This window comes from Hermetia illucens, chromosome 1 (assembly GCF_905115235.1).
Source record: "Hermetia illucens chromosome 1, iHerIll2.2.curated.20191125, whole genome shotgun sequence".
Taxonomy (NCBI): Eukaryota; Metazoa; Arthropoda; class Insecta; order Diptera; family Stratiomyidae; genus Hermetia; species Hermetia illucens.
The window spans coordinates 218959436-218979465 of NC_051849.1; the positions used below are offsets into that span (position 1 = coordinate 218959436).

Here is a 20030-nt window from a genome sequence, read left to right on the forward strand (position 1 = left end):
GGAATTCCATCTTCTTGTTCATTACCCAGTCGTCCATGGGAATCCTGGGATTTATAAGGCGCAGGGATTGGACAACTTTGGTTGGGTCCAAGGGGTAAGTTAGACCAACGACCGCTTCTAGAGTAATTGCTCTAGGGAGTTCCGTCATTTCATGGACCAACAAAGTCCCAATTTCTACCTTTTCGACCGGCCTTCCCACTTTGGGTTGATTCGGGGCCTGATGAAGGAATTCGCTTTTGGAAATGTTTCTTGTGTTCAACCAAACATGACGGGTGCAGCGCTGAGATTACCTCTTATATAAATACTGCTTTCATTGGTACTGGGACCATTTTTGGAAATTTGCAGTCATTACAGTTTTCAAAAATTTAGTTTTTGCAACCACCGACTATCGCATAGATTCCATTACGAGGGAAGATCCTTGCAGAAGGACGAAAAGGGTTTAAGATAGCATCGAACTCAGGGAAAGGGGGGGGAGTTGATACACAGCTTTTCTTGTCACAAAGAAAATTATATTCATTCACATAAATGCGAACAAAGGTACCAAAAGTATTTCCTTAAGATGAGCTCACCGTCTTCACCGGCATTCCTACTCAGATGACAAATATGAATTTCCGAAATGAAGGAAGCAGTCCTTGATATTCTGCTGACACTGGCTGTAATCTGTGAACGGTGGGGCCACCACCTCGTGCATAATTTTCAGCTTATCAATATACTTTTCCAGAGCCTTTTGGACCTCTCCTGCATCGTATAGTCTTTTAGCTGTTTTGTCAATCGTAACCGAGTCCTGAAGGAAGGAGTCAGCTGTCAGCTACTTCACTCTGATAGATAGAAATAAATGGCTTACCTGCATAGCTTTCAAGGCCTTCAAGATATTCGTAAATTGACCGCACCTGGCGCATCTCACCATGAAATCGTTACAATCCAATGGTATTTCGATCACATTTGGACACTTCGTATCTGCATCGCATCGTATCCTTACCACGTCATTCCGCATCTCATCGAATTTCGGCCAATTTTCCGAGCACGCGGTGCAGTTACATTCGAATTGGTATAAATCCTCCATTTTCTCGCGTCTTTCTCTTAGCGTTTCTTGTGTGTACAAAGGACCATAATTTTCAGCAATAATCTCACCAGCTTGGATAGGTTTCACCGCATGAACAAAGACTGTTGTTCCATTGTAGTATCTGTAAAGAGATTTCATCAGGACTTTCATGACTAAGCCGGTTTGAGTAGTGCATTGCATACTTCACAATTCCAGGATCACATGAATGGTTGAACAATGCCAGGGTCGGGTAGATTCCAGCTCCAACGAACACAGTTTTCTTGGCTTCACCAGTTTCCTGAGATCTGTGCAGTTCGAATATTTCGTGAGTGTTGTACTGGAGGATCTGTAGATTGCTCATGATCAAGCTGGCAATAATTTGGTTCTGTTCATTTGTTGAATCCTCCTTGAAATATCCTCCTTCTTTTAAGCAATCGTTTAGGAACAGTGCCATGAGGGAGTACTGGAAGAAGCTGGATTCCGAACGCTTGTCACTATGTTTCACTAAACTGTAAACTCGTCGGTAATCGCTAGATGATAATCTGGAACAACAAAATTGACAGCTCAAATCATACAACTGATACTTAGTTCCAAATTTCAATACTTTTTTATCTCCTCTATTGGGAGGGTCTCTGAAAATTGTCCGAAATTATCTCTGAAGTACTCAAAGTTCTTGACGGCTATCATTCGAAGGGCCATGTGACAGTTGATAGAGACTCCTGAACGCCATATCGATGGAAGGATCCCACATTCAAATTTGTGAAAAGTTGTAGTCGCTTCCTTGAAACAAGAATCCGAACAGAATATAACGTCTGCACAGTTGGGGCATGCAACTGGTATGACTGTCCTAGAATAAAAACCAAAAAGATCAGAGGAAGAGATGGAGGTTATTGACATTGGCTTCTCCTCTGTTCGTGTAAGGAACACTGCTTCTGCCATTAGTTTTGCCGTAACAAAGCCTTGGAGCCAAATGAGTGCATTCAAAATATTTTTCTGGCCTGCTTTATCCTTAAAAGCACCTTGTCCTTCTTACCTTCTTAAACAATTTTGACAATGAGTTTTGCTATATTTCTCAAGCAGGGCAAAGGCGTAAGGCTTTTCAATAAGAACCTTCTCCCCAACTTGTATGTTCCGACTCGCTTTGGCAAACCGACCCTCATCTGGGTTCTGGTCTATTCCCAAGGCATCACTTACAAATTCCTTGGGTTTGTGGTTGACATGTGGGGTGGACTTAGCCTTTTGTGCTTTAGGAACTTGGTCCCTTTCGAGGGTTTTGATCATTATTATGGCGTTCCTTTCGATTTGGCTGCGTTTCTCCAGAGGTAGCTTGCAGTCATCCAGGGCGGTGATGGTGTTCCTGGAATTTATAGCATTTTATATATGAAGGGGATGAGTTCAGTAGTAAAATTAGAAGAATAATTACTTAAATGACTCCATGGCTTCGATAAAATTTTTATTGGCGAGATGGCATTGTGCACGTCTCTCGTGGAGTTTGTACATCATGTCCTTTGGGTATCCTTTGTCGATCGCTCTTTTAATATCAGCCAGGCATTCTGTGAACTTGTTCATATGGAATAGAGCTGCCGATCTATTGGCAAGCAATATAGAGACATCCGCTTCTGAAAATATCGTTATGAATAGATACGTTAAAAAAAGGATTAACTGATCAGTCTATGCAAAATTTGCTTAGGTCCTCGGAGGGGTCAAGTGAGGCTGACATTTGGATAGGCCGTTTGGACCCTGTGTTTAGTTAGAGCGTTGTCGAGATCCTAACGAGAACAAGGGTAGTAGATTTGCTAGCTTAGGTTTGGGGGTTTAAAAGTGTGAGAGGGAACCATCTGGAAGTTTATGGTGATTTAAATAAACCAATCGATATGGAAGGAGATGGTAATATTTAAAGAGGTTGCTGCCCCAGGTTGTAGCAGTGTCTTGGTTTGTCTCTCACTCAAATCACCCCTCCCCCCCCCCCCCCAATGTTCCGCGAGACTACCATGATGTATTACTTCTTGGCAGAGGGGTTGGTTTACACCACCATGATTAAGCTACGCGTCCGTTGTGCTTTATTGCTGCGTTCACCGCGCTCAACGAGATTCACGGGGCCGATAACTACTTTGAGGGCGTAGTTTAACCTACCTCTTTCATTGGCGAATCACAGATGTTTCGGGTGCTCGGGAGTAGTGACACATTCGGGACAGTCTAAGGACTAGTCCAATCCGAAGCGATGCAAGTACTTCTTGTATCCACTGTGTCCTGTAAGGAACTCTGTTAGATGGTAAGTCAATTCTCCATAATTTCGCTCGATGCAACTCTCAATACGTGCAATCAGTGTATGAATCCAGCGGCCATTTCCGGAATTAACATATCTCACCGTTGTTGTCCTCTCCTGTACAGCTCTTATGGTGGCTTTTCGGAAGTCCGCAGTCACCTTGGATAGATTTAACCTCCTCCTCTGGTAGAGACTGTGTGTCTCATTCACAAGAAGATCCGAACGAATCATTCCCGCATGACACACACTGCCTCACCAGATACACCCCCAGCATAATTAGTCTTTATGCTGAACTCTCTCTTCTCGGTTCACCATGTGGTCCAGTGCACCTGCCGCGGCAGGAGTCGCTTATATCAGTATGAATCTTACCACCCCTGAGATATGTAGCTGGCAACTAACGTGGAAGTAAGTTGCTTCCCGGTTGGTCCGGTCCGCCATCAAGTGGGTGGTAGACTAACAAAATTTAGTCTAACTTCAGTCGGCTTTAGATCTGAATTTTTATTCCGCGGCTTTGTTTTGGAATTTATATAAAAGAGCAGTACCACCTTGCAGCCACTTCGATTACGCTGCTGCCAGGGAAGAGGTGAGGCTGCGTCTGATGAATTGCTTCGACTAAGCGATCCAAGGACCACAACCATGGAAGAGCTGCTTCTTAACTGGCCCGGTCTGTCATCAACTTAGGACTCTCTCAATTCCTAAACAAAATTTAGCTATATTTTGGCCATCCAATATTAGTCAGCATCCTTGCTAGAGACGAACTAGTTTTTGGGCCTTCTCTCGAATGTAATTCAGGTGCCCCTTCAAGTTCATCGATAATTACTCCCAGGATCTTGACAGTATTGCGTTTCCTGCGATTGGTAATATTGGACGCCTCCGTTTTTTCGTCGCCCACATGTGGTTTTACCATTCGTAACCATGCGATCATGTCATGAATGGTTTTACCTCCATAAAGTTCCATGTCCCTGGGGTGTTTTGCAACTACTACCACCACCGGGTCGTCTGCAAAACCAATGAAAGTTGCCTCCTTTGGAACGCAAAAGTAGAACACTCCGTCAAATATTAAGTTCCACAGCAGGGGCTTTCGGGAGCACCTGTTGTCACAACCTCCCATCTTGTACCATAGAAGTCTCTCCGAAAGGTAACTCTTGATTATTTGAGCTAAGTAACCACAGCAACCTGGCTTTTAATCCCACCCCAGTTGGCCGAGCGAAAGGTGTTCCTGATATCCAACATCAGGATCGCCAACAACTTCCCCATAGTGTCTAACACAAAGATAGCGTGAAGTGAAGAGGATGCTGCAGATGATTTTTGGGCTTCTGTAGCAGAACCGACCTCTACCTTTTCCACCAGTCGGAAAAGACTCCTTCCAGCATGCACTTTTCAAATATGCTTATGAACCATGTGTGCCTGATTTTAGCAGTCAACTTCAAGGCTTTGTTCGGAATCCCATCTGCCTAAGATTCTTGTTCATTACAGCCTTCTAAGCAATGCCCCACGGGTTCATATTTGCCTCAAGGCATATATGCCAGTAACAATTCCGCTCATTTCTCCGTACGGTCTTCTTAAGGCTACTCCGAAGATTGCGGTATTCTTTTGTCATCTACCAACGTTCTGGCCTCCCTCTTGTCTTTTAGCAAACCCTCCTAGCTCGTAGATACGGTGATTTCAACAGCGAGATTTCCTATGTTTTGGTTACCTACTGTGGTAGAAAGGCCGTCTCGGCATTGTAGAGTCGCGTACGTCAGGTACCCGTCGACATAGCTAACTCACCTTTTCCAGCATCGTTTCCTTCGATTCACGACAACCTGCTCAAGCCATCAGAAATGAATGCCCTTCGAAAGCTCCAGTGGACCAGCTACTTATCCATGTTTCTCCACTTCTGTTGGGCATCCGACTGCCATCTTCTCCATTTCTAATGTCTCGGCAGATTATTCTTCTCGCCAAAGTGGTACTGAGGTAAGTCAAGTCGACGATCGGAAGGTGGACGCATCTAACATTGACTGGTACAATATTCTGCTCCGTGGATGGTTGAAGCATGATTTGAACCCTGGTCTTCGTCACTCAGTCTTTCCAGCCCAAGTTGCATGCGTTGAAATTCCCAGCAATAATTTTGGGGCTGTGGTCTCTAGCATCCAACACTAAGCTGTCTAGTATCTCCTCGTATTACGCTACTGGTACTGGTAGGGGCGAAACCGCTTTAGACACGTGCGCCGTTGTGTCCTTACAAAGCCGGCTTCCGGGAATGTCACTGTTTCTATCTTTTCCAGATGAACCTTTAACCTACGTAGAACTACCGTGAACTCCGTAAGGTTCGCAAACAAACGTCACGCCCACATCGAATAATTTGCCAGAGTAAGGTAATCTTCTTTTCCTGCTAAGGTAGACATTTTCAGAACCCAACGAGTATGTAGGGTTTCTACCCACTAAATCATTGCTTAATTCACTCTAAAAAAACCTCCCCCTCTCTATCATTATAAAATCATTTGTAACAACGCCGTCCTCGTTTCATAGCTTCTCTGAGCTTATGTTGGATGGATCTAAATAACAAGTTGGTCGTATCCTCTTCTTATTGGTGTCATCGTCTACTGTCTCCTACCAAAGAAATGAACGTCGCCTCGCGGTAATTAAGACGAGGATCTTGCATTGGATTGGTGGAATAGCACATAATGATCATGTGCGAAAAAAGAATATTAGCGTTCATTGTGTAGGAATTGCTAGACCGGCGTCTTCAATGGTACCGTCATGCTATCTGCATGGTAAAAATAACCAAAGCTAAGGTAGATCTAAATGTTTGCGTTGATAGGAAATGACTCAATCCAATCTGGGTTTACATGTTAGATATTAATTTGAAGACCTCTTGAATCCAATCAGGCAAAGTGTCAAAACCAATCTGGAAGAACCTATCTCGCCACCGAAAGACAAACGCATATAGCAGCTGTCATTGAATCACTGAATTTTCCGACCTAAAGGCTCCCAAAGCTGGGAAAGCGGAAGTGCTAGTAAGTAATGTGTCAAACGTTTCCAGGCTAGTTCTCTTATGGCTGGCAGATTTTTAGTTGGTAGTCCGACGGTGTACTGTTGCGCGAGTCCAATACGCTGTGCTTAAACGCAGTCGCCTACCCTACCCCAAAAAAAATTTGGTCGTATCAGTTAGTTTGAGGTTTTTTTCACCTGCAATTCAGGCACCGCTCAAATAAACTCGCTAAGGTCTACCAACATCTTCGGTATCTCTGAGGCTCTGGAACAAATCGTACTGACCCAGGCAGGCATTACAACTGCATCCTAGGTAGTAGCCTTAAAAAAGTCTCCCGGTAAAGATCGAACCGGTATTCACCGGTGCACACTGAAAGTTCTCGTCAGCTCTGTGCTGACGTCCTGCAAATCACAAACCGAAACAAGGACCTAATTTGATACGTTTCAATTTCCATTTGACATAGAAGGCAGGAGGACCCAGGCTCGATGTCCTGGGGACGCTGTTTTGGGCACGGAAGGATTGATCCTGGTTTAGGAAGACTTCAGTGCTAGTACTTGAACAGCACACGCCTCAGCTAGGCTACAGAGAGAAGCGGATTTTTGAAAACGAGATAAGAACAAGGCGCGTAGTATGAAACACCGAATCCACGTCAACGTTCCGGAGGCATTCCTTCGCTAAGCACCCTAGAAAATTCATTTCAAGTGCCGAGTTATTTTACGGATAATTAAGGATCTTCTGATAGACCGCATTCTGTTCTACGAGACGCTAGACGGCCAGAAGAGGATGAAGATCACATAGGGGGTAGCATAGAGATGTATCCCAAGCCCGGACCTTTGCAATGCTTCTTGCGATAGTCTGCCAAGGTTCGACATGTCTGAAGAATGAGGGGAATGAGTTGAGTGGAATGAAGGCAAACATGAGTGGTCCTTTTTTATAAGTGAAACGTAGTCTGTTCAGCTCTACGGCGCGGAGGCATGGACTGATGTTCTTTACATGGAGGTCGAGGAGGACCTTGCACAAGTCCAAAGGCGGGGAGAATTTTAAGTCACAGAACTGGCTATGAAGATGCGGGAGTGTCTCCCACTGTCCTTATTACTAAGGAACGCAACTCTCTTGCAAAACAAATCAAAAGCCGGATGGACTACACAGCTCATGGTCAACTAAGTCTCGCGACGAAACCATAGTGGGGTTGACTATTTCTTTACCCAGCTTATAAGTGGGCATGGAGGTTTTCCGTCCTACCTGCCATTGGGATGGTGGATGACGCCGATCAGAGCTTTTTTTTCTTATGGGTGGGATGGGATTCGTAAGTCACTTTATGGGGAGAGAACGTGCTGCGCATTCCAGTCCAGTTCTTCTTGGTAGAGGGATCGGCACTGTGCGCGTCTCTCCTGGAGTTTGTACATCATGTCCTTTGGGTATCCTTTGTCGATTGCTCTTTTAATGTCGGCTAGGCATTCTGTGAACTTCATGTTCATATGGAATAGAGCTGCTGATCTATTGGCAAGCAATATAGAGACATCCGCTTCTGTAAAGATTGTAATGAATAGATACGTTGAAAAAAGGATGAACTGATCAGTTTATGCAGCATTCTTCTCTGTGCTTGGTACTTAGGGGGGACAAGTGAGGCTGATATTTGGATAGGCCGTTGGGATCTTGTGTTTAGCGTTGTCGAGATCCTAACGAGAACAAGGGTAATAGATTTGTTGTCTTAGGTTTGGGGGTTTAAAAGTGTGAGAGGGGTCCGCATGGTTGAAAATGGGCCGAAAACGATTTGTGGTCTGAAGAGTTTCCTTCAAGGAACCATCTGCAAGTTTATGGTGATTTAAATACACCAATTGATATGGAAGGAGATGGTAATATTTGAAGACGTTGCTGCCCCAGGCTGCAGCATTGTCTCTCACTCAAATCACACCTCTCTCCCCCCCCCCCTCCCCCAGTATTCCGCGAGACCGCCATGATGTATTAATTCTTGGCAGGGGGTTGGTTTACACCACCATGATGCATCTCTCAATACATGGAATCAGTGCATGAATCGAGCGGCCACTTCCGGAATTAACATATCTCACCGTTGCTGCATCCCTTGTATAGCTCTTTTGATGGCTTCCCGGAAGTCTGCAGTCACGTTTAATGGTTTCGCCCTCCTCCTCTGGTAGAGATTGTGTGCTTCTTTCACTAGGAGATCCTAGGGAATCATTCCCGCATGACACACACTGCATCACCAGATACTATCCTATATGGACTGCCCACCCTCAGCGTAAATAACCTTTATGCCGAACTCGCCCTTCTTCAGTTCACCATGTAGTCCAATGCACCCGCCCAGGCTGGAGCCGCTTATAACAGGATCTCACCACCCCTAAGATGTGCAGCTGGTAACTAATGTGAAAGTAAGTTGCTTCCCAACGGGTCCGGTCTGCCATCAGATAGGTGGTGGACTTATCATCATCATCATCAACGGCGCAACAACCGGTATCCGGTCTAGGACTGCTTTAATAAGGAACTGCAGACATCCCGGTTTTGCACCGAGGTACACCAATTCGATATCCCGAAAAGCTGTCTGGCGTCCTGATCTACGCCATCGCCCCATCTTAGGTAGGATCTGCCTCGTCTTCTTTTTCTTGGACTTGGACTTAGGACTCCTTCAATTCCAAGACAAAATTTAACTACATTTTGGTACTCCAATATTAGCCATCACGCTTGCTAGAGACGAAATAGTTTTTGGGCCTTTTCTACTCCTTAAAATTTAACTTGGTATCGATAACAACCCCCAGGTTTCTAATGATCGATTTTGATACAACTTCTTGATTACCGACCCGGATTTTGAGGAACGCCTCCGTTTTTTTTTGTCACCCACGTGTAGTTTCACCATTCGTAACCATGCTTTTATGGTATGAATGGTTTCACTTCCATAAAGTTCCACGTCCTCGGGGTGCTTCGCAATTACTACCACCACCGGGTCTTCTGCAAAACCAATGGAAGTTGCCTCCCTTGGTACGCGATGGCTAAGCACTTCAACACGCACTGAGTTCTTCAGCAGGGGTCTCCATATGGAGCCTTCGGTAGCACTTGCTGTTACAACCGCCGGTCTCGAACCAAAGAAGTCTCTCCGAAAGGTAACTCTCGATTATCTGAAGTAAGTAACCAGGGGTACCCTAGTCTTTAATTCAACCCCAGTTGGCCGAGTTAAAGGCGTTCCTGATATCCAGCGTCACGATTGCACATCACTTACCAACGCCAATGGCTCCCGATCACGATCTATGACCGTAGAATGGGTACTCCTAATTTCATAGTGCCGCTCCGATAGACCACCCGCTAGCTTGGTGAACGAAAACAGCCTGTTGCATATCATTCTCTCCAAGAACTTCCCCATAGTATCTAAAGGAAAGATGGTGTATAATAATATGAAGAGGATGTTCCAGGTAATTTCTGGGGCTTCTGTAGCACAACCGACCTCTACCCTTTCCACCAGTCAGGAAACACTCCTTCCGCCATACACTTTTCAAGTGTGCTTATGAACCATGCGTGCCTGTTTTTAGCAACCAACTTCAAGGCTTTGTTTGGAATTCTGTCCACCCTTGCTAGTTAGTTTAGTGGAGGAGCCGCAGTCCCCGGAGGTCGTCCATTCAACGGCCTCTCGCCTACGTTCGCAGAGTTTCGCGAATCTGAGATCATTCTCCAGAAACAGAGAATGCGTACACTTTTCTTTGAAGAAAACCTTACCAAGGTGTCTTCGTCTGAGGTCCGAGGAAGCCGAGTAGCTGCTTACGAATTGCCTGGCGGTTTCGTCCTTTGCCCCATTTTGGTTGTATACAGCCGAGACTTTTTACCGTTTTATGTTACTGTTACCGTTAGGGCAATCCATCTGTCCCGCTGAATGGCATAGCCAGTAATGGAACTGTCGTTCTTTCTTTAAGTGTAACCTATCCACTGCCATTTCTGCCGTCAACTCAAGAAGTCTATGAGTACCCGATCTGTAGAGATTGGGCCATGTTAGAGTGCATTGGTAACAGGGTGGAGGCATGTGGTAATCTTCTTCGGAACTCGGAGCTTTAGAATAGTAATGGCAGTCACTTTCCAAGCGCGACTCCTCTATATTAGGACACATTGGCGTGGATGTTGGTTGTAAGGTATTGGCTTTTTTTGGTTTTGGACAACACAGTGAAGGTGGATCTAGCGCTCTTAATGTATCAAGTAACAACAAGCTCGGTGCACCATCAGCAGAAACAGGATAGTGACAAGTTTATCAACACCCTCGATGTTCTGCTCCTTAATACCGAAAGGAAGAATGGGGGCGGTGACATTGCAGCTGACACTGCCGTAAATTCTGTTATGAACTTGATAACCACGGCCTGCAGGGCTCCCATGCCTAGGATGATACCCAGCCTTTATAGACCTTCTAACTATTGTGTATGGTGGGGGAGAAGCTACAACTTCTGAGCACTCAGGCCGTGTTGGCCCATTGTACTCGCCTTCTAGCTATTAGTGGGTAGCGGAAATTTCCGAATTGCGGAATGAGTGACATGTGCTCCGCCCTTTGGCATAACTTTTAATCATCCGAAAGAAGGCATGCATTACAATGACGGAGTTGAAAAACTACAGGAGACTCCTCAGGAGGACCTAGTTAGCGATATGAATGAGGATCCGTGGAGATTCGGTTATAAATTGGTCACCTGGAAAACTGAGCAGAGCAGTAGCTCCATTCATTTAATATGAAATTGATGGATTGCATTTTATGGGCGTTATTCTATTGAGGATTGCCTGCTGCTTTTCACGAAGCTTCTCTATGGAAAACAAGAAGGCACCAGGTTCCGATAGTATCCCTGCAGCAGTACATAAACTTGTAGTCCACTATTAGCCAGACCTACTGCTCGGTGCATTCAACGCTTGACTGAGGTATACGTTTTTTCTTCCCGCTGGAAGCTAGCGAGGTTTGCGCTGATTTGGGAAAAGAAACCCTAAACTTTTCTGGGCTAGCAACCTGCAAATTTTGCAACTCTACTGCTACCGAAACGCACCAACAGAGACTTCTGATGTAGTGCAGAAGGATGCTTTCTACGAGCAACTAAACGCGGTTCAGGAGAAGCTTGCTAAGGTGACATCGTCATCGCGATGGGTGATCTGAATGCCTAGGTGAGATCTGACAACACCTTCCTCGGACACATGATGAGGAAACATGGTTTTGGCGACCGTAACTGTGATGGTAATGGTGGGAGGTTCGTGGATTCCTGCAGCTTCCACCGCCTTGTCATTGGTGGTAAAATGTTCAAGCACAGAGCCTACCAAAAGTCAGTTGGGTTTCAACTGACCGATCACCATCTGATGGTTGCTTACGATCGCATGCTTGTTGCGTCTGCCACTTATCGAAGGGTTGGGGAACTAAGTCCAACATTGACCGCTTGTACAACCCACCTGTTGCTTGACCGCGGGAGAGATATCTTTCAAACGGCACATCTACTGAGTAAGGCGCCTGAGAATATCGATTAGTATTAGGCTTGCCGGTCTGTCTGACTGCGGAGTTGTGGAAGCGGTTCAATGAACGGAAGGGGTTAACTACTGCGAGTGATGATGGGCGTGACGCCTTCTATTTCTGATACCGAGCGAAATCCCGAGAAATTCAGCGTAGTGTACGCCGTGACAAGAGAAAATTTGCTATTGCGCTGGTCAGGGAAGCGAAAGATTTTGAGTGTGACAATTGAAGGGATATATGCGTGCTCCCTGTCGTCGCAAAGATAATAGCTAAAATAATCCTGGAGTGTATCAATGAAAGCTTGTTCAACAGAGAGCAGGCTGGTTTGGAAAGAGGGGCAAGCAGAGTTGAAGTTGGACTGAAGACCAACAAAACCAAGGTTCTCAGTCTAACGGGTCATCGCACTGTCCCTATCTGCAATTAATGGGGAGAGCGTCAAAAGCGTCGATCAATTTGTACATCTTGGAAGCTTGATTCCCGACAATGGAGGCACTGAATTAGATGTTGCCGAACACCTTAGCAACGCTTTCGCTGCCCGGTTTAAAATCTGGAAATGCAGTTATCTCAACACGAAGATCAAGTTGAGACTACTTTGTGCTGGTGTTCTTTCTGTGTCTGTATGGGAGTAGCACGAGGAAAGTGAACTCCACAGTTACTCAAAAGCTCCAAGCTTTCATCAATACCTGTCTGCGTCGTATCATCGGAGTACGCTGGCCTGACACTATCTCAAACAAACAGCTTGGTCAGCGCACAAGCATGGCACTCATATGCGATGTAATAGGAAGATGGAAGTAGCAGTGGATAGGAGGGGCGACAATTGCATTGCGGGCTATGCCATGCAGTGAAATCCACTCTCTCAAGAGGGTCGAGTGGGTCGCCCCAAGGGCACTTGTGGCTGCACAGTAAAGGACGAGTGTGAGCGTCACAGGAAGTCGTGGGAGGAGCTGAAGGGTCTTTCAGGTAACCGCAAGCGATGGCGAGCAAGTGTGGTTGACGCGCTATACCCCACCAATGGGTGAAAGGCAACCATATATATACGTATGCTTGGCAGACTCAGGTTAGAATTCAAAAAATTCATCAGGAGTCGACTTGGTTAAACGATACGTGCTTCTGGGAACTTATCTGATAGACAAATCAGTTTTAGAGTAGGGGATGCCGTCATGTTGGTCGTGGATGCCGTTCGTTGAACTGAGGCCTATCTCGATGTTTGATGTCAGAAATGCCTTTAATTTTGTGAAATTCCACGTCTCGGCTTATCTCTTACAAATATTGAAACGGTAGAGGGCCAGAGGGGAATGGAGATGGCATCGGGAGTAGCATCTATCCTTGGGCTGGACCTCTGGAATGCTGTTGTCCTAGTTTGTTGAGAGAGTAGCGCTTGGTCGGTTATGCAGAAGATATTCCGGCAGTTGTGTCCGAATGCAAGGCTGAAGAGACACAAAGCAGAATTGGCATATTGATGCGATGGGTAAGCGAATGCACAGCTGCTCATGGTTTCGTCCTTACGCTAGAAAAACCGAAGTACTCATCCTGACTAAAAAGAAAATCCGGAACCTGCGTCCCGTATCGATCTGTGAGTTGATAATAGATTCAAAATCAACGATTAAGTACCTTAGATTAACGCTCGACTCAAAGATGAGTCTTTCCGAGAAAATCAGAGCAATCGCGGACAAGGATGCAACTGGACTTTCGGCCTTAAGTCTACCAGGAGATGTCTTATAATCACCAGGAGACGTCTTATAATCAGTGCAACGTGGTGGTCCTGTTCGACGGCGCGAGAAATGAACTGATGCTCATAGCAAGGAGGTGTATGGTAAGTGTGTTTCGCAAGTAGGGACGTGCTGCGTTTGGGCAGCGCACTATCTCAGAACTGACCGTGATAGTGATCGTGGGAGTGATTCCTGTTCCCTTCCTCCCAAGGATCGCAAGGCCATGTGTAATTGCCAGGGAGGAGACTCAAAGGAGGTGGTTGCTTGTTAAGAGCGGCAGCACATACTAAATGAGGTGCAAATCCGTTGCCAAAACGAGTCAACAGGAGAATGGACTGCGCGACTAAATAGGAATTTAGATCCAAGACTGAATCGAAAGCATGGTTTTCTCTCCAGTCAAGTTTCTAAGCGGATAGGGAGCTTTTTAGTCCTTGCACTAGATTGAGAAGGCCCCATCTCCTGCGTGTGTATTATGCAATGGGTTGATGACGCTGTTCCTAGCTTTTTTTCTTATGGAAAGTGGGTTGGAATTGGTGAACAACTTTGTGCAGACACAGGGGATATATGCTGATGAGCGCTGTCAAAGAGAAGCCGACTGGCATTCTTCCGTTGGTATAAGGAACTCCCTGGCTTGCAGGCCCTCTAAGACGGAAGAGTGGAAGTGTGACCTGAAATAATGTGTGAAACGGTTTCAGACAAATTTGGCGTACCCAGGGCTGTTTCAACACCGATTTGATAGTGTATTTTCGCAGAACCTTACCTATTTGTGCCACTAATGCATGGTAACCTGATTAAAACGTTCGTGTTTTTTTCGGGATTTGGTCATGAGGTCTACTTCTACCTTTCACAGGACTTGTTTGGAATTTGCAAGATAGTTCAGAAATTAAATTCATTAGGTTCCCGTTGATGGTGTCAAGAGGTATCTCAACTAATTTTTGTTTAGTTCATCTTCGGCCGGCTTCTGCTTTTGGATTCTTTTAAGGAGCACAACACCTGGGAAGCAGCGGCGTCAGATGGGTTGTTTCTATCCTAACTAAACCACCAATTCTTCTTTGCCTTCATTTATTAATGATTTATTTATATTCTTAAGTCGAATTCTCCTCTGAACACCTTATCAACACTTTTATTACGGCGCAGAATTTCAAGAGAGAATTGACGCTACTCTGGCTACGACTTTTTGGACCCAGCTGCTATGTAAATTGCACAACGTGCTATTTTCCTCGTACTCGGCACAATTGAGGTTAAAACACTTTTCCTTTTTGGTTTTCTTTCGACTTTCACTTTCTCACCTTTTTCCCCAGGCATGGACACATAGCTCTTACTGTACAACATCAGAGCCTCTGTCCATTTTTTATTCCGAAACGCTTCATTTCCGATTTGTTTCAATTTTAGTGCATTTTCCTCTGATTTTCCGGGAAATTCGCGATTGATTTTCACTTTATTTTCACTAACAACACTAATTTTTGAAACATGTTGGATTCGTTCTAAATCGGTTTTAAAGTTTCCCAACGCGTTGATATCATTGGGGTTGATTAATTTCTTGACTTTCTCATAATAATCTGGGAAAAATTCCGGATTTTCCGAGGTCGCGGTCATCTTAAAGGGAGGCAAGTTAGATCGAGTGATAGCGAAAACGAGAACTGAAGATTTTTGCTTCTCATTCTGAGGGAGATGTGTATGGGAGATTCTAATTTGAGCAGGGAAATGCTATTTTTAGCACTGGATGCGATGGAAGTTTGGCTGCATTGGGGGCTCTTGTAAGATGTTTTTCTGGTCTTATTGTATCCGGGTGCGCACGTATGTACATATGCACTCTGAAGCAAGTGGAAAGCGATATGAAAAGGATCCTTGGGATGCAGCCGAGTCAATCCATTCTAAAAAACGTTGGGATTCATTACCTCTCCTCTCATTTTCCGTAAGTGTTTGGCATGTCTTACATTGCCCATCATCCCACCTTAATTGCCTCTGCAAACAATTGCGCAATATCACCAGCTAAACGGTCTTACTTCCGTGTTTATGTTCACCCCCAAATTGAAAAACTATAACATCGTCTGAACAATCCACACTACGAGTACCATCCTAAACATTTTCCCAGCATTCGAGGAGACACTGTCCTCACATTGAGTTTTCCATTAACGACGAACATCGTATCGACTATAATAGCGGTTCCAATGGGAGCAGAATTAATTAAGTTAGCGGCGACTGGGAGAGACTCCACTTCGATTAACACAAAATATAATTAAGAAAATTATCAGAAGCCATTTATCACGTGCGCTCAGAGAAGGAGCAAGGAACCATTTGCAGTGTTCGCAACGACATAGGGAAGCATGGGAGTGGGGGGAAGTTTCTGAAACCCAATACCAAAACTGCGATGAAAAATCGCCAGATCTTGGAGATTAGGCGAATAATAGACCAAGTTTGCGAAGGCAATGCACTGGTGCCTTACGCCTAGTGCCTACTAGACCAAGTGGAATTCACTAGACGACGATATGGGGAATTGTTAATGAAGCTCAGGACAGCCCGGGCCGGGAGTACCGGGCGAACTGAGGGACCGAGGCACTGAGGGGTTGAGAGAATGCCAGATACTATGGCACAACAATGAACAGACAAACACTAATTTCTACATGATAGTTGGGGCCCAAACAATCAACTTAATTAGCTGGGGAGTCACTCAATCAACATGGAATGGATCTTGGTACCAGCGACGACTATCATTGCTTCTACGGTCGGGAGAGACAGGCATTTGGGAGCCAGCCAAGGCCAGGGGGGGGGCGGGTAACTTAATTAAAAAACTTTAATTAAATCAAAATCAAACATCAAATTTCAAAAAGCCATTAATCACGTGATGTGTTTCCGTCAGGGAGTGTGCGACGCGATGAACATCGAATGGTGAGGAGCCCGCGGTAATCTACCCGAAGCAATTAACTCTATGACAAGGGAATCCAAGCATATACAACGTATAGTTGGCAATAAAGATTATTGGGTAAAGAAAGTGTTGTCGATTTTGTTTATCACGGGGAGATTCCTTATTCTATCGGAAGGGTTTTTTTTATGTATTCTGTTGACATGGATCCCATATTTATGTCACTTTCTTATTATTGGTTATTGTCAGCTATCGGTCCTTATTTCGTTCTCCATTAAAAAACTGAAAAGTGACCAGAATAGGGCAAATAGTAAGCCGACAATGGAACTGCTAAGAACGCACCGCTCTTCTTTCATTTTCCGTTCTTAACTTTGCTTTCCACTTTCAATTTGGTGGCTTTGCCTCAGATGATCTAAAACCTCTTTGGGAGACGAGTAGCGAAGGGTCACTATAGTCTGAATGGCTATACAATACTCAGCCGTCCCAATGAGTAGGTAGAATAAAATCCATTTGGATTAATACTATTTTATTATTACGTCGGGTAGTCGGTGTCCTCCTGAGGTATTCAAGTCATAAAAGGATATAAAACTAAAACTTCTGGTTGTCAACTAAAGACCTGAGGATTCAAAAATTACGAGAGGCGGACTGACCTTTCGGCTTTGACATTTTACTTTCATCCACGGTTAATGAGAGGATTCTGGAATAAGCGACCGTTTATCGACGATGGTACCGAGGCTCCCCAGAGTGGTTACTTGTTCCAGATTTAGCGAGAATCACAGCAGCACAAGCTGGATAATCCAGGGTTAAGCGAGGTAACATGGAGCGACGCTACCTTGTCCTTCTTACAGTACTGTGCTACTGAACCCTGGCAAGTCTGCTGACAGTGGGATCAATGCTTACCCCCCATTCGCTAAACGCAGTTTTATGTCCGGAGAGCTGATATTAGACAAAAGCTGCGAGACTTCCGTCCATAATGAAGAAAATCTCAATAGTACAGTATTGCGTATCAGAGGAGGGATCTATGCGGTCTAGGAGGGGCTTCGAAAAGGGGACATTGCGACCGTGATGGGAGATTTGAATCGTTGGACGTTGGACTCTGATCACACTTTGCTCGGACATATGATGCGTAAACACGATCCAAGGGATCGTAATAACAATGGTGGTCCACCATAAAGTCAGTTGGGTTTCAGCTGGCACACGTCTAATCAAATCCACCATGTCGGGGTAAGCAGTATATTTCGTAGTTATCTTTGGGATGTTCGAAGCAAAAGTGACGGTGATGTCGGCCTCGAGCGGGATTATCACTTGATGGTCACAGGGGTATTGCGTTCGCACCTTCTCTCAGGGGCAGTGAGTCCCGAACCCTTAAGCCCAAACACGATATGTTTTCGGAACCCGCTAGACCAGACGCCAGAAATCTTGAAGAGTTCATTGGAGACTATTGATGAACGTTGGACTGCCATAAAAACACTCCTGTTTGTGGTGCAAATGAAATCTGGCTGAGTGCTGAGATTTTGAACAGACTTGGATCACCGACCACGTAGGGAGAGAGGGAATTGAGGGCTCTTGTATCGTTGATGTTCTACCTACGAAACTTTCCCGTCAGTCTTTGAAGAGATACTACTTCAACTAGTACGTAAATACCGAGAATTTGAGATCGTTTCCAGCGAGAGGAAGGAAGGGTTGATTAGCAGGTGTCCCTCAAGCGCTGTTTTAGATGTCTTAGGCCAAATAAGGGTGGTATCCACTAGAAACTGTGTGCTGAAAATATAGAGCAGAAGGTTACATGTTCAAGAGGTGCAAAGCAGGAGCGCGTATACGAGCGAGGAATTGTGAGGTTTTCGGAGTGAATTGGGAATAATAAAGGTCCAGGTTTGGGCTTTTAAGCTTGCTGTCATGGTCAGGTATGACTGGTTAATTAGCCGGCCGAAACTAGTTTTGCTATCGGAGCTTCACTAGCAATTGCCAGACTCATTCACATGATATTGAAAAAGGTAAAAAGTGTCACTTATAACAGATTTACCCCTATTATAGGATATACGGATGGCATAAAGCGGAGAGAGTTTGATTTTCGACAAGTTCATTCTATGATTGACGCCATTGGCGTAGTTGTTTCCCGTGGGTATTTGTTTTCTCTACTTAACCGCACAGTCTTTATAACGGATTGAGTTTCTGACCACAATCAGAGCCCCGCTGTGATAAGGATAAAGTTCATCATCATCACGAACGGCGCAACAACCGGTATCCGGTCTAGGCCTACCTTAATAAGGAACTCCGGACATCCCGGTTTTGCGTCGAGGTCCACCAATTCGATATCCCTAAAACTGTCTGGCGTCGTGGCCTACGACATCGTTCCATGTCAGACAGGGTCTGGCTCATCTTCTTTTCTACCATAGATATTGCCCTCATAGACTTTCCGGGTTGGATCATCCTCATCCATACGGATTACGGGACCCACCCACCGCAATCTACTGAGCTGGATATTATCCACCACCAGACGGAATCGTGCATCCTCATGTAGGTGGCCAAACATTTTTAGGCCGATTCCTCTGTCCAACGCGGTCAAGAGATCATATTTTTTCTTGCTAAGAACCCAGGTTTCCGAGGGATACATAAGGACTGGTAAGATTATAGTCTTGTTTGTAAGCACTGTGGAGTAGAGAAGAGAGACGGAGTTTAACTGTGAAAGACATTTAGCTTGTTAAGGAGAGTCAGAGCGAGCAAGAAAGCACCTCACGACGTCATCCAATTACACCAAGTCAGGTATGTCATGAACTGCGGAGCCACTGACGCAATGGTGAAAAACCTTGGGAAGCATCGCCTCTTTCCATTGCGTTTTCGGCAAGGTTTTGGCCATATGCCGTACAATCTATCTGAGTGTATCTAAACGAAACAGAGATTTTGATGACCAAATCCAATGAAACAGACACTACCACTGTTAGTGGCAGCAACCTGCCAAGAATTGATCAATTTGAGTACTGTTCTATGAAATTGCTTCACGTATCAGCGGAACTTCGTTAAAGTGTTGTTGCACAACTGGTGTTTCTTGTCATCTCAAAACCAAAATTTCTCGCAGTGTACATTTTTGCCCTTTATGTTTTGAGTGTTAGGCGCCTCACAAAGACAATGAACGCCGTCTCGCGGAAATGGACACGAAGATGTTGCGTTGGATGAGTAGCGTATTACGTTACAATCATATCTGCGATCAATTGTTAGCTCAGTTCGCTGCGGAGCTATTGCTAATCAGCGAGCAATACTGGAACAGGGATGCAATTCATGGAAATCTTGACTTATTGGGTACCGCTGACATCTGGGTATGGGACGACGTTCGATTTCGTGTTCTTGGCCAAGGCCGAGGGAATGGCTTTGTCTGGATTCGGTGTTTAGGGATAACGTGTTTTAACGTCCACCTGGAGGACGCCGTTTCGGGCACGTAAGGGCAAATCCTCGTAGGCAGTGATTTTAATGCTTGAGCCATTGAATGGGATATGTTTCAGCTAGACTCCAGAGGGAAACGAATTCTGGAAGTGGTGACGAGAATCGGGCGCGTAGTTTTAAACACCGGATCCACGCCAACGTTTCGGCGCCCGGGCTGCGAAGGAAGCATATCTGACATTTATTTTGTATTGGAATATTTGGCACCATCGGTGGATGGGTGACCACCAGTGTATTGCGTTCGAAGTGGTTAATGCTACTTGCCGGCGTGCAT

General features: G+C 45.2%; 2 protein-coding genes across 2 annotated transcripts in view; one reads left to right on the forward strand and one right to left on the reverse strand.

The window, feature by feature from the left end:
- Window positions 1-20030, forward strand: part of LOC119646278 (LIM domain transcription factor LMO4-B-like) — a 273183-nt gene that overhangs the window by 176746 nt on the left and 76407 nt on the right. The gene's annotated exons all lie outside the window — the stretch shown is intronic.
- LOC119646276 (SET and MYND domain-containing protein 4) lies at window positions 494-15087 on the reverse strand. The gene is made up of 7 exons (XM_038046685.1): window positions 14748-15087; window positions 2466-2661; window positions 2076-2399; window positions 1647-1889; window positions 1246-1584; window positions 845-1184; window positions 494-784 (listed from the first exon to the last, which is right to left on the reverse strand). Exons 1-7 carry the CDS (start codon window positions 15052-15054, stop codon window positions 587-589), a joined length of 1947 nt encoding a protein of 648 aa, XP_037902613.1. The 5' UTR covers window positions 15055-15087; the 3' UTR covers window positions 494-586.